General features: G+C 37.8%; 1 protein-coding gene across 1 annotated transcript in view; it reads left to right on the top strand.

Annotated features, from left to right (window-relative positions):
- The window catches only part of FAF2 (Fas associated factor family member 2), a 62,644-nt gene that overhangs the window by 25,582 nt on the left and 22,831 nt on the right, over positions 1 to 14,231 (top strand). The window contains exon 2 of the mRNA XM_045530651.1: positions 10,101 to 10,169. Coding sequence (XP_045386607.1) covers positions 10,101 to 10,169 — 69 coding nt within the window. The remainder of the gene's footprint in view (positions 1 to 10,100; positions 10,170 to 14,231) is intronic.

Here is a 14,231-nt window from a genome sequence, read left to right as displayed (position 1 = left end):
ACTTAAAATATGTATTCTCAACAAACCTAGAGCCAACAAGCCAATTAGAATTTAGAGAGTACTTAGATCTCGACTGAGATTTCACACCAACTCCCTGCAGTGTTTGTTAGTATAAACAGATGAGATATGGAAAGAGAAACAATTCTTAGGAAATCGAGGTGAATACACCCTAGTTATGCAATCCCTAGCCAAATAATTGCGTGAGACATCTGGTTAAACTACTACACACCATTTATTGTTTGTGATACCTTCCTTAAGTCATACTTTAGCAAGAGGTAGATCAGGGATCACAATATTTCAAAAGCTGGTTGCCAAGTTATTGACATCCTCTTGTCTTCTGACTTAGGGAAGGAGGAAATTAGGCCAAGGCTGGAATAGGAGAGGGGCATAGAATAGTTCACACACTTTACCTATCTCCCCTATGCATTTTACTAGATATTTGAGAATATTTTTTGCCCCAAAAGGTAAATACTGCCCATCTCCCACTAATGCAGTCAGTGAATTACATCTTTATGTAAATTGCTGTAACTAAATGCAGTACTCTCCTAAATCCTTGGGAGATAAATTCATGAGAGAGAAGGAAGAAGGAGGGAGAAGATCCTGGAGCAAGGGATATTTCTCAGTAAGACAGACTCAGTGGACCTCCCCACTGGGGAATTTATGGTGGCAGTTGGTGACATTAGACACTTGGCCCTGAGAGATTAGAAGGAAAAGGAGGTGCCAGAGTGAACCTTTATATTCACTGTAGCTATTTTGTCCAGTGCCATCTCAAGCCCCCTCTGATGTCAGTAGATTCGAACGTAGAGCAGAATTCTAAAGAACAAGTCAGGAGAGATTATAGATTTAGCTAACCTTTATTAAGCACTTACTGTGTTTCACATAATTGTTTTTAAAGACTTTATATTCTCAACTGAAAATGGGCAAGATAGCAATATCTGTCTTGCAGGATTGTTGAGGAAAATATAATGAACACCACATGTACTCGCCATCAAATTGGTATTAACTGATCAGCACTTAAGTGCACATATAGTAGTAACATTCATCGGGTGTCGGGCAGATGGGAGGAGGGAGAAGGGGATGGGTATATTCACACCTAATGGGTGCAGTGCACACGGACATGCTTGAAGCTCTGACTCGAGTGGGGCAAGGGTAATATACATAACCTAAACATTTGTATCCTCCTAATATGCTGAAATAAAAAAAAATTTAAAAGAAAAGAAAATGTAATAAAGATTGCTGGCTTAGTTTACTGACACAGTAGGAATAAATAGGTAATAATGGAAAGAACAATGTTTAAGAAACTAGAGAGAAATGAAAAAACAAAAGGTGATTGTTAGGGCGAGGTAGGATTCATTTATTCAATCAAACATTTCCTACTGTTTGCTAAGTTACCTGGGTCTTAGGAATATAGAAGTAAACAGGTTCGTTCTTGAAAAGAAAGTCCTTTTTTGAAGATAATTACTGCCTTTTGTGTTCTGAAGAAATGACTTTGGGAGGAGCTTGAAACCTGTGACTGAGGTTTAAGTCTGACCTTCCCTGTGCTCTGTTTTACCACTGTTCTGGAAGTGCTGATAGCCAAACATTTTATTGCTGAGGAAGGAATTGGTAGCAAAACCGATGAAATGTTTCCAGCCAAAACTACAGGGTTTTTTTTCCTGAACAAAGCTGGCTGGCATTGCAAAACTTATGTTGGCACTGAAGTGGAAATGAATATTGGCTTGAGACATACTTATCTTTTGACTCACACTGAATCCAGCCATATCCAATGTAAACTGGAATAGTCCTTTTGAAATGCATTTTGGCACTGTGTACCAAGAAGTTAAAAAATATGCATATTCCTTGGCCCAGAATTTTAACTAGATTCTAAGGAAGAAATCTTAAATATAGAGAAACTTTATAAATAGAGATGTTCATTAAAGTTCTGTTTTAGTAGTGAAAAATTGAAAGCAATTGTAACACATATATGTAAATTGCTATAGCAGGTTGAAATACTGTACAACCATTAAAATGGTTATGAGGACTAATGCATAAGGGAATATTTGTATATGTGCTGCCAAAAGCAAGCACAGAAGGGAGTATTTGATATAATAAAGTAAGTAAGAGTGTGCAAAATTGTACATATTTAGGAGAGAAGGATCTCACAGAGAATAAAAAATAGAGAAGGCTCCCCAAACCTGTATGTGTTGATGCAGAAAGTGGGATAAAAAAGTTGGTTCCCACACCAGGAGAGAAAACGCCAGAAGAGTCCTACAAAGATCAAAAGGCAAAGATGAATGGATTCTACTCAAGATGCTTACAATCTAGAAAAGAGAAGCAAAGACCATTAATCAGTTTCCTCTATAATTTTAAAAAAATGTGAGAAACAGGTTGAATCAAAACCTTAAAGCATTTTCCTGGAGTGTGAGGAACTGGAAGGAAATATACTACAATGTAAACCAGTTGTATTAATAATGGTTGGGACCACAGGGCAGCCTCTAGAGCCCCTTCTCCACATCTTTCTCCAGTATTTAAACTTTCTTTACCTAACTTATACTAGGTTTTAAAAAAATAATACAAAAATCCCATCAATAGTGTCCAACTGAAGAAATTCTTTTAAATGAAAAAAATACCAAAAAATGGAGAGAAAATCCAGGTAGCCAACCCTATCTGGGTTATGAATGTTAACTTTTCAGACAGTGAGTTCTGTGTGAATTTAGCTTACTAGTTATTTGACCTTTTGGACAGATCACTGGGAGCCATCGTGCTGGCTAGACTGAGGTCAGGCAGTCCATTCCCACACAACACGTTTAATGTGATGAAATAAGTAAGACTGTATTCACTTTTGTTTAGTGGTTTGTTTCCACTTTTCCCCCTATTCTTTGTTTTTGTTTTTGTTTGAGACAGAGTCTCACTCTGTCGCCCTGACTAGAGTGCAATGGTGTCATCATTGCTCACTACAAACTTCAAACTCCTGGGCTCAAGAGATCCTCCTGCCTCAGCCTCCCAGGGAGCTGGGACTATAGGATTGTGCCAATCACTCCCAGCTAAATTTTCTACTTTTTATAGAGATGGGGTCTTGCTCTTACGCTGGTCTGGAACCCCTGACCTCAAGGGATCCTCCTGCCTTGGCCTCCTGGAGTGCTAGGATTACAGGCGTGAGCCAGCATACCTGGCCCCCTATTCTTTTTAATACTTTTGTTTTACCATAAATAAAATTTTCTCTCAAAGTAAAATTATTTGAACAGTTTTCTTCATTTTTAGTAAATGACACTACAGTTCCATTTGCCTAACCTTATGAGTTCACCTTAATATTTCTCTTCCATCCCCATGTTTGTAATCTGTCATCTGGTCCTTTTCGCTCTACCTCTAAAATATATCCCAAACATGTCCACTTCTTTTCCTCTTTACTGCTATCATCCTATCTTGAGTCACCATTCTCTTTCCCTTGGACTTTATCTAGTCTCCTTACTGGTGTCTTGCTCTCTTTCATGCCCTCTACAATTAATTCATATGCAACAAAATGACTTTTTAAAAGATGTACATATGATCATGTCACTCCCCTAGAATTGTACAATTCAAGCTTGGATTAGTGATTCTGTTCCCTACCTGTACATTAGAATCACCTGGAAGTCCCCTCCCCTACAAGAAAGAAAATACCTAAACCTAGGCTCCTCCTTCAGAGAATCTGATTAAATTGCTTGGGTTGGGGGGCCTAGACATCTGTAGGGCTTTTTAAAAAGTCCCCTCCTGTGCTTCTGATAAGCAGATAATCTTGAGAAACATTGCCTGAGATAAATGATGTCTCTTCTGACCTTATTTGTCAGTTTGCCAAACTTGTTCTGCCTCAGAGGTTTCCTGCCTCCCCCAAGTTACATTTTGTTTTACTGTTTAAATAAACTTGCTATTTTAGGATAGATTTAGGTTTGTGGGAAATTGTGAAGATAATACAGAAAACGCCCATATACCTCACACTCAGTGTTTCGTATTAAAATCTTACATTATTAGTATGGTTGATTTGTCACAATTAACCAATATTGGTATGCTATTATTAACTAAAGTCCTTACTTTATTCTGATTTCCTTAGTTTTTACCTAATATCCCTTTTCTGTTCCAAGATCCCATGTAGAAGTCCACATTACATTTAGTAGTCATATCTTAGGCTTCTCTTCACTCAGTTTCTTGGGCTCTCCTTGTTTTTGATGACCTTGACAGTTTTCAGGAGTACTAGTCAGGTCTTTTGTAGAATGTCCCTCTGTTGAGTTTATCTTTTGTTTTTCTCATGAGGGGACTGGAGTTTGAGGTTTTGGGTTTGGGGAAGAAGACCTCAGAGGTAAAGTGCTATTTTCATTACATCATATTATATCAAGGGTACTGTCAACATGATCTTTTCTTTTTTTTTTTTTCCCCTGAGGTAGGGTTTTACTCTGTCACCCAGGCCTGGAGTGCAGTTGCAGGATCGTAGCTCACTACAGCCTTGAACTCTTGAATTCCTGGGCTCAAGCAATCCTCCTTGCCTCAGGCATGCCCCAGCTTTTTAAATTTTTTGTAGAGTCTAGCTAATTGTTTTCTTTCTTCTTTGTTTTTTTTTTCTTTTCTTTTGAGACAGAGTCTGACTCTGTTGCCCTAGCTAGAGTGCCTTGGCATCAGCCTAGCTCACAGCAACCTCAAACACCTGGGCTCAGGCGATCCTCCTGCCTCAGCCTCCCAGAGTGCTAGGATTATAGGCATGAGCCACCGCACTCAGACTTATTTTCTTTTTTGTAGAGACAGGGTCTTGCTATATTGCTCAGGCTAGTCTTTAACTCCTGGCCTCAAGTGATCCTCTAGCCTCAGCTTCCCAAAGTACTGAGATTACAGGCCTGAACCACTGCTCTTGATGTTGACTGCTCTTGATGTTGACCTTGATCATCTGGCTGAGGCAGTGTTTATCAGGTTTCTCCACTATAAAGTTAATCTTACCCCACCCCCTTTTTCCATGCTGTTTTCTTTGGAGGGAAGTCACTATGCCTAGCCCATATTGGGAAGGAGTAGGAAGTTATGGTCTACCTTCTTGATGGTAGAGTGTCTACATAAATTATTCAGAATTCTTCTGCATGGGATATTTTTGAATTCTCCATTTATTTATTCAATCATGTATTTATATCATGGATGTTTATTTTGTTGCTCAAATTGTTCTAGTTTTGGCCACTGGGATCTTTTTAAGTTGACTTCTGTATCCCTTTGACATAACCTCGTTATTGTGGGGGGGTTTGTTTGCTTTTTGAGTACTTCTTACTTGCTTGTACTACAAGATTCTCTGGGCTCATCTCATATATTTCCTGCCCCAGTCCTAGAATAAGCGATTTCTCCAAGGAACCCTGGTTCCTTTTATTGGAGAGTGGTATTAGAAACCAAGATCTGAGCATTAGGTGTGCTTGCTACTAGGATGTTGTTGCTTGTAGGCCCTCTCAGCTGACAGACCAAGGACATCCATGGTGTATATACTAAACTAAATTTTTCTATATGTAAACATCTGTATTGATATTAAGCTAAATGTGCATTGATGTCTCCAAGTCTAATCCATTACCACATGGATCAGTCTAGCCTTCTCCCCTTGGTTATCTGTAACCTCCCACTTCAACAGTTAAGAAAGCTGGCTTTCACCATGCACCATGTGTTTACTTAATTGTTCATTTCTGGTATACATACACGGACATAGCGCCTTCAGAAATAATATGTACTCCAATAAGAAACAACTGTATCAACTAGAGGATAGTGCTTATGTGTAGTTCCTTTCCCTTTAGTCTTACAGACTCCACTTACTTCCATAGTTGCTTAGGTTACTCTTCTCCCTCCCCACCCTCTTCAGTTGAGGTTGTTTCGTATATTCGTAATAGATTTTTTTTTTTTTTGCTGTCAGTCTGCTTCTAGGGAAATTAGATTCTTTTGTGACAGTCTGTTCTATCCAGGGATCCTCTGACCTCCTAAATGATTTTTAAAATTTACATACATTAAGAATTACTCTGAGGCCGGGGCGGTGGCTCACGCCTGTAATCCTAGCACTCTGGGAGGCAGAGGTGGGCGGATTGTTTGAGCTCAGGAGTTTGAGACCAGCCTGAGCAAGAGCGAGACTCGGTCTCTACTAAAAATAGAAAGAAATTATATGGACAGCTAAAAATATATGTATGTATAGAAAAATGAGCCAGGCATGGTGGCGCATGCCTGTAGTCCCAGCTACTCGGGAGGCTGAGGCAGGAGGATTGCTTGAGCCCAGGAGTTTGAGGTTGCTGTGAGCTAGGCTGACGCCACGGCACTCTAGCCGGGCAACAGAGTGAGACTTTGTCTCAAAAAAAAAATAAAAAATAAAAATAAATAAATAAACATAAAAAAAATAGAATTACTCTGCTGTAAAGTTCTCTGGGTTTAGGTAAATGCATAATGCTACATATCCATCTGTCTCAGAGTTTTTGCATTTGTTGGCCTTCTGCCTGGAATACTCTTTCTACATATTTCCCCATGACTGGTCCTTTAATTCAGATCTCTGCTCAAATGTTATCTCTTTGGTAGGCCTTCCTTGAGTTGTTGTTCATTTATTTTCTTGTGGGTGTGGGTGTGGGTGTGGGTGTGGGTGTGGGTGTGGGTGTGCTTGCGCGCGCGCACTTTGTTTTGGTCAGTTTCCCTTGACTAGAATGCACATTTAATGAGAGTAAGGACTATGTCATTATGCTGGATATCTAGAATACTGGGTCAGTGAGTATCTATTGATGCATGCATGAATAATCCTGTCCTGGGTGTGTCCAGCATTGGTTATTCCTAGTGCATGCTTTTCATAATGATCAGTAGTGATTGAAAGCAAGCTTGTCCAGTTGGGCTTCCAGCTTACTCCGCTTCACTACTTACAAAAGGGTTTTGCTTGCAAATTAGGTTAAATATTTCAATATATTAAGGATGTGCAATCAACTCCTACAATGTTTATAAACTCCTACCCTTTTTTTCTTTTTTTTGGAGACAGAGTGTTGCTCTGTCACCCAGACTAGAGTGCAGTGGTGTCATCATAGCTCAACTGCAACCTCAAAGTCCTGGGCTCAAGAGATCCTCCTGCCTCAGCCTCCCGAGTAGCTGGGACTACAGGCATGTGTGACTATGCCTGGCTAATTTTTTTTTTTTTTTTCTATTTTTTGTGGAGACAAGGTCTTGCTCTTCCTCAGGTTGGTCTCAAACTCCTGAGCTCAAGTGATCCTCCTGCCTTGGCCTCCCAGAGTGCTAAGATTACAGGTGTGAGCCACCAAGCATGGCCAAAAAGGTCTTTTTAACTTGGAATTTTTTCTACAACTGTTTAAGCCCTTACTGTGTACTAGGTACTAGGGAATGTTATAAATGAATCACAGACACTGTTCTCAAGGAGCCTACACCCTCTGAGAAGGTAGTAGTAGCATGAATGTAAATAATCATAACAGAAGGCAGGAAACAGGTAAAAATCAATTTTGATATTTAGAGGAGGGAGTAGTCATTTGCACCCTGAGAATAAGTAAGGTAAGAGTCCAATCCTTAAAGAGAATCTACAGTGAGGAGGAGGAACCCTGGACATCCCAGTCCTCTGCAGGACTGTAATGTAGGAAATTTGAAGTTAAGGGGGGGCATGTTACAAGCCAGAAGGCCTGGAATGGTCAGGAACTAGAATCCAGACTGTGAGAACTATCAGAGTCAGTGGTTCCTAACAGAGCTTTTCAATTTCAGTAGTCACATTTTTATAGTATTTTAAACATTAAAAAGGTTTTATCACCAAGTTTATGTACTCCTTGTAATTTTTTTCTTTTTTTTTTGTACTGGTTGTAATTTTTAAAAATAAACAATTGCCTATCTAAAGAATCCAAACTTCAGTTTTTGGATTTTGTTTTATTTTTTAAGCTCTGGAAATGATATCCAGTCCAAATAAACTTATACTGCACATTAAGGAAGCTAAATTCAGAGTTAAAATGTGCCTTTTTATGGCTATAGGGTACAGAATCAAGGCAAAAACTTTAGTCTTCTGAACATCAGTTCATGCTACCACATTCTTCTCAGGTTGAGGTCAGTTTCTTTGTCCTGGTGCCTGCTTGTTGTTGAGAGGAGTTTCTTGAAGATAGAGACTGTATCTTATTCATCTTTCTATCCCTTGGACATAGTAAGTAATATACAGAATAGGATGCAGTAGGCATGTGTTGGATGAATGGATGGACGGATGAATTTAGCTTTTATATGGGACCTTGAAGGAAGGCTAGGGTTTAGCTCTGTGGAAATTCTGGGCATGATATGTACACATGAACTATTAGATTTGCTGAGTATTGGACACCTGAAAAGAAATATAAAATAACCCAGAAAGCCAGGTTGAGGCTATATTACAGAAACACTTAAATGCCAGGCTAAGGATTTGTTATCCGGTCAACTGAAAGGTTTTGAGCAGAGGAGTAACACACACACACACACACACACACACACACACACACACACACACACACACACGGGAAGAAGTAAAAGGACAGGGAGAAATTAAATTATTGAGTTTACTTAAAGTGTTATGAAAGGATTAAAGATTCTGGTTGAAGGAATGGGAAATTCAGTTACAGGTGTAAGATAAGATAGAAAGTGAACTATCAGAACTCGATTACTGATGAACTGTGGAGTTCCAGGGATAGAGCACTCTAAGATGAGGTTGAGCTTCCGAATGTCATCTTTGCCTGGATATTTTGGAGTGTTGTGATGTTGTTAACAGATAACTGTGGTTTTAAATGATGAATTTTAGGTACTGGTTCCATATCTAGAGGGAAATGTTGAATAGGCTGTTGAAAATGTGCTGCTATACTTAAGAAGAGACTAAGTTAGGATCATCTGCATTGAAAGGGTGGTTAAAGACTGGGGATTGAATGAATAGCCAGGGAGGTAGGTGGAGAGAGACTAAAATCAAGGATTCATCCTCAGGGAAGTTCCTATTATACATTTAGAGATATGGAAGAGGAGCCAGAGAAGGAGCTTTGGTCAGAGACAAGGTGAAACCTTAGAACAGTCAGCAGTTCAAGAAGGAGAAGGAGAAGGGGCTGGGGAAAATACTTAATGTAGGGAAATATCAGAATTACAGATTTTATTTTATTTTTTTTGAGACTGGGTCTTGTTCTGCTGCTGGAGCTAGAGTTTAGTGTCGTCATAGCTCACTGCAGCCTCAAACTCCTGACCTCCAGCAATCCTCCTGCCTCAGCCTCCTGAGTAGCTGGGACTACAAGGCGCACGCCACCACACCCAGCTAATTTTTCTATTTTTTGTAGAGACGTCATCCAGCTCTTGCTCAGGCTGGTCTCGAATTCCTGGGCTCAAGTGATTCCTGAGCTCAAGTGATCCTCCTGCCTCGGCCTCCTAAAGTTCTAGGATTAGAGGTGTAAGCCATCACGCCTAGCCTCAGACTCTTTTAAAAAAGGTTTTACACAGTTCATATTATAAGCTACATTATATACCAACCAATAGATAAAAAATGATACAAGTTAAGGAGAAAGGCATGAGATTTTTCAGGAAAGCTCATCATAAGTACATAAGTTAATTGCCCTGTATCCAAAATTCTTAGGACCAGAAGTATTTCACATTTTGGATTTTTTTTTTTTTGGAATATTTTCATTGTACTGGTTGAACATTGAAAATCTAAAATCCAAAATGTTCCAATGAACATTTCCTTTGGGCTTCATGTCAGTGCTCAAAAAATTTTAGATTTTGGAGCATTTTGGATTTCAGATTTTGGATGCTCAGCCTGTATTATAAATAGAATACTTGTTTAACATTAAAGAGTATTTTGCTAAACCCAGAAGATGAGGAAGTCTTTAACTTTTTAAATTTGAATTTGAGAAGAAAATATTGATTTTAATCAGTCGTCCTGTTATTTGAAAGCCTTGAAATTTTAAAAGGAATTATCATTTTTTAATTCAATAGGAGTCTAGAATAGTTAGCTGACAGGATAAATTCTGAATCAGTGAAGTTTTACCATACTTTAACATATACCTTCAATACTTTTTAGTGTATTTTCCAAGCAGTATTTATAAATGTTCTATTAGGGGTAAAAATACTCACTTGTGTACTGTTGGTTTTTCTCTAAGTAACTTTGTTTTTTTGTCTTCTTTCAGGATCTGACTGGCATAGAATCTATGGATCAATGTCGCCATACCTTGGAACAGCATAACTGGAACATAGAGGTATTGATTGATTTTGAGCTTATTTCTTTTTCTCTGGTCTGATAAAGAATCAAAAACATATGTTTTTCCATAGCAGGAATCTTTTCCCTCAATAGATTTTTTTTTTTCCAGAATTATGACTCTTTAAAAAGAAAAGTGTGGGTTTTAGGAAAACTGTTGATTTTAGAACAGTGTTAACTGATAATGGTGATAGCAGACATCTTGTCCTCACTGTGATGCCTCTCATATTATCAAGTGTGATGTTGGTTGTTGCATTCAGACAGATCTACTAAGGTATAAGCTCTGTGAGACAAGAGGTTTGTTTTTCTAGTTTTAACTGCTGTATTCCCAGCATATAACACTGAACCTGGTACATCATAGGTTCTCAATAAATTTCTGTTGATTGTTCTTCCATTCTTAGTATACTAATAGTTTATATGAGCCACCGGGCACGGTGGCTCACGCCTGTAATCCTAGCCCTCCGGGAGGCCGAGGCGGGTGGATCGCTCGAGGTCAGGAGTTCGAGACCAGCCTGTGCGAGACCCCGTCTCTACTACAAATAGAAATAAATTATCTGGACAACTAAAAATATATACAGAAAAAATTAGCCGGGCATGGTGGCACATGCCTGTAGTCCCAGCTACTCAGGAGGCTGAGGCAGTAGAATCGCTTAAGCCCAGGAGTTTGAGGTTGCTGTGAGCTAGGCTGACGCCACGGCACTCACTCTAGCCTGGGCAACAAAGTGAGACTCTGTCTCAAAAAAAAAAAAAAAAGAAGGATGTTGAATTTTATCAGATACCCTTTTGATCTCTGGAATTACTAATTATCGTACTATTTGCATAGGGTGCTGGATTCCTGAAAACATATTCCTAAGTGATATTTAGTTATTCAACACATAGTTTTGAGCAGTTAAATTCTAGGCTCTGGCATTATACCAGTGAACAAGATTAAGTCCTTATTCTTATAGAACTTAATTCTAGATAATTTCAGTTTGTAATAAATGATGAATAAGGTCTGTGTAGGAAATGTAATAGAGAGGATGTGGGGAGTTACTTTAAATAAGGGTGGTCAAGTACAGCTGTTCTAAAGAGGTTAACATTTGAGCTAACACCTAGATAATGAAAAGAAATGATGAATACGAACATTTGGGGGAGAAATGCATTTTGGGCAGAGGGAATGGTATTGTTCAATGTGATATTTTTTTGCTTTCCTTGTTAGATTTTGATTTCACATGTTTGTTGGCTTTATAAAATGCGTGACTTGATAAAATGAGTTGAGAAGGTTAAATAACGTAGAAATTAATCTATTCCTTAAAGATTTGAAAGGAAGTACCTGAAAACATGTTTCTGCCTATTCTCTATTGACTTTATCAGGTCTCCCCTCCCCATCATTCATAATCAGTTTTCTGCACCTTTCTTGATAGTCTCTCTTAGAAAATGCTTATTTCTTTGAAATTTCTAATTTTTTGTATAGAGCTATACAAAGCTTATCTTTCACTCTGCATCTGTGCTGTCATCCCATTCTTTTTCTTCCCGTTCTATGATGTTTACTTTCTTTCCTTTATTAAAAATGAGACTTATTAGAGACTGGTTTGTTTTTTTGTTGTTGTTGTTTTTTGAGACAGAGTCTCACTTTGTTGCCCGGGCTAGAGGAGACTGGTTTGTTGTATTGTTTGTTTTGTTTGTTAAAAAAAATCTTGGGTTTGTTTTTTTTTTTTCTGTTTTCGTATTTATTAAGAAAATATCTTTCTTTTTTTTCTTTTTTTTTTTTTTTTTTGTGAGACAAAATCTTGCTCTGTTGCCCAGTCTAGAGTGCCATAGCATCAGCCTAGCTCACAGCAACCTCAAACTCCTGGGCTCAAACGATCCTCCTGCCTCGGCCTCCCAGAGTGCTAGGATTGCAGGCATGAGCCACCACTCCTGGCCAAGAAAATATCTTTAGTACATTTTCAGAATTTTTTAGGTTTATGTTCTTTTTTTAGCATCTTGCTTTTTTTACAGCTTGGTTAATTTATTTGTACTCTTCCTTGCATTTAAGGCTGTGAATTTTCTTCTGAAAATGTATTTTAAAAGTTTTTATTTTCTTCTTTGGCCCAAGAGTTATTTAGAAGCATATTTGGAATTTCTAGTAGTTTGCTTTTTCATTTTTGTTTATCCTTTCCATATTAATCTTTCATTTTATTTTACATAGGTATCCAGTGAGATCTCTTTGTGATTTTGTAATGCCCCATTGACATCGTAAAATCTATATACATATATTTTTTAATTAAATATTTCAAACTTAGAGAAAAGTATAAAGGGGACAACCATGTATGTACCATCCAACTCCTGAAAGCCAGACATTTTGCAATACTTGCTTCAAATTTCTTTTAAGCAAATGTAGATAAAATGGAAGCCTCCTGTAAGGTGTTTGCTTGTCATCCCATGCACTCCCTTTCTTTTCCTTTGTTTCTAGAAGTGACCGCTGTTGACAATTAGGTGTTTATCAAGGAATGTTGTTAAATAAAGGTTTGATGTCTGTATTCAGTCAAGCTTTTTAAACATACAATTAAAATGTGCTGTTTCTTTTCTTTCTCTGTTTACTTGATGAGACTACAAGTTCCTGATAATCATACTTTCTTGAGATAACCACGTTTGATGTTTAGTATATTATATGTCCTTCTAGACTTTCTTATATGTATAACTCTGCTTAGTGTGCCAGTAATATGTATACAGCTTTCCAGTGTTAGTTACAATTACATCAAAGAGAATGCTCACTTTTTGTACATGCTGTGGAAAAGTAGTACATGATGCAAATTAAATATGTTAATAAATTTTCTGTCTATCTTGGGGGAAGGCACTTTCTAACCTTTATATAGTTTGACACAATTTTATTGACACCTAAAGACACATAGCTGTTAGGACTTTTTTGTAATAATATCTTTTCTTAATATCAGATGATATTTTTTGTTTAGAATTCTAGTTTGATTTATTAAATATTACCACCCCTGTTATATTTATTTATTTTTGCTTTGTGATTATCTAGTGTAATGTTCAACTTTTAACATGAAATAACTTATAGAAGTATTACACACTTGTTGCAAAAATACCCATGCACATGGGCACACCCACTGAGGGAAAAGATTTCCAAAAAGCATAAAGAAAAAAATGATCACCCTTAATCCCACCACTTCATGGATAGCTAGTGTGATATTTTAGTGTCTATTGTTTCAGAATTTTTCTGTTTTTTTAATGTGACTATATAGATTTATATATAATCTTCTTGATTTTTTTTATCTCAGAATTCCTTTACACTTTTAAGAATTATTGAGACCCTCCAAAGAGCTGCTTTTTCTATAGGTTCTATCTATTGATATTTGTTACCATATTACAGATTAAAACTGAAAAATTTCTTAGTTTATTCATTTTTTAAAACCTCATTACATGTTAATCAAAATAACATTTTCATAAAAAATAACTATATATTTACAAATCTCTTTAATGTCTGACTTAATAGAAAACAGCTGGATTTTCATACCTGCTTCAGCCTTTAAGCTGTTTTTTTTTTTTTCTTTTTCTTTGAGGCAGAGTCTCGCTCTGTTGCCCAGGCTAGAGCGCCGTGGTGTCAGCCTCGCTCACAGCAACCTCAAACTCCTGGGCTCAAGTGATCCTCCTGCCTCAGCCTTCCGAGTAGCTGGGACTACAGGCATGCGCCACCATGCCCAGCTAATTTTTTTCTATATATATATATTTTTTAGCTGTCCAGATCATTTCTAGTTTTAGTAGACAGGGTCTCGCTCTTGCTCAGGCTGGTATTGAACTCCTGACCTAGAGCGATCCTCCCGCCTTGGCCTCCCAGAGTGCTAGGATTTTAGGCGTGAGCCACTGTGCCCGGCCTAAGCTGTTTTAATGTGTAGTTTTAGTTTAAGTATGTGAAGAAAATCCAGCTTCATCTATATACGTAGTTGGAAACAGGAGGAATATTTCATTAGCCCTTTCAGATAACGGTGGATATTCTTTGATGGTAGTTTCTTGGATATTCTTTGTGGTAGTTTCTTAAAAGTTAGTTGCAATATGGAATGTTTTGTTTATTTATTTTGCAATA

This window comes from Lemur catta, chromosome 18, assembly GCF_020740605.2.
Source record: "Lemur catta isolate mLemCat1 chromosome 18, mLemCat1.pri, whole genome shotgun sequence".
Classification (NCBI taxonomy): Eukaryota; Metazoa; Chordata; class Mammalia; order Primates; family Lemuridae; genus Lemur; species Lemur catta.
This window is presented reverse-complemented; position numbering and strand designations above follow the sequence as displayed.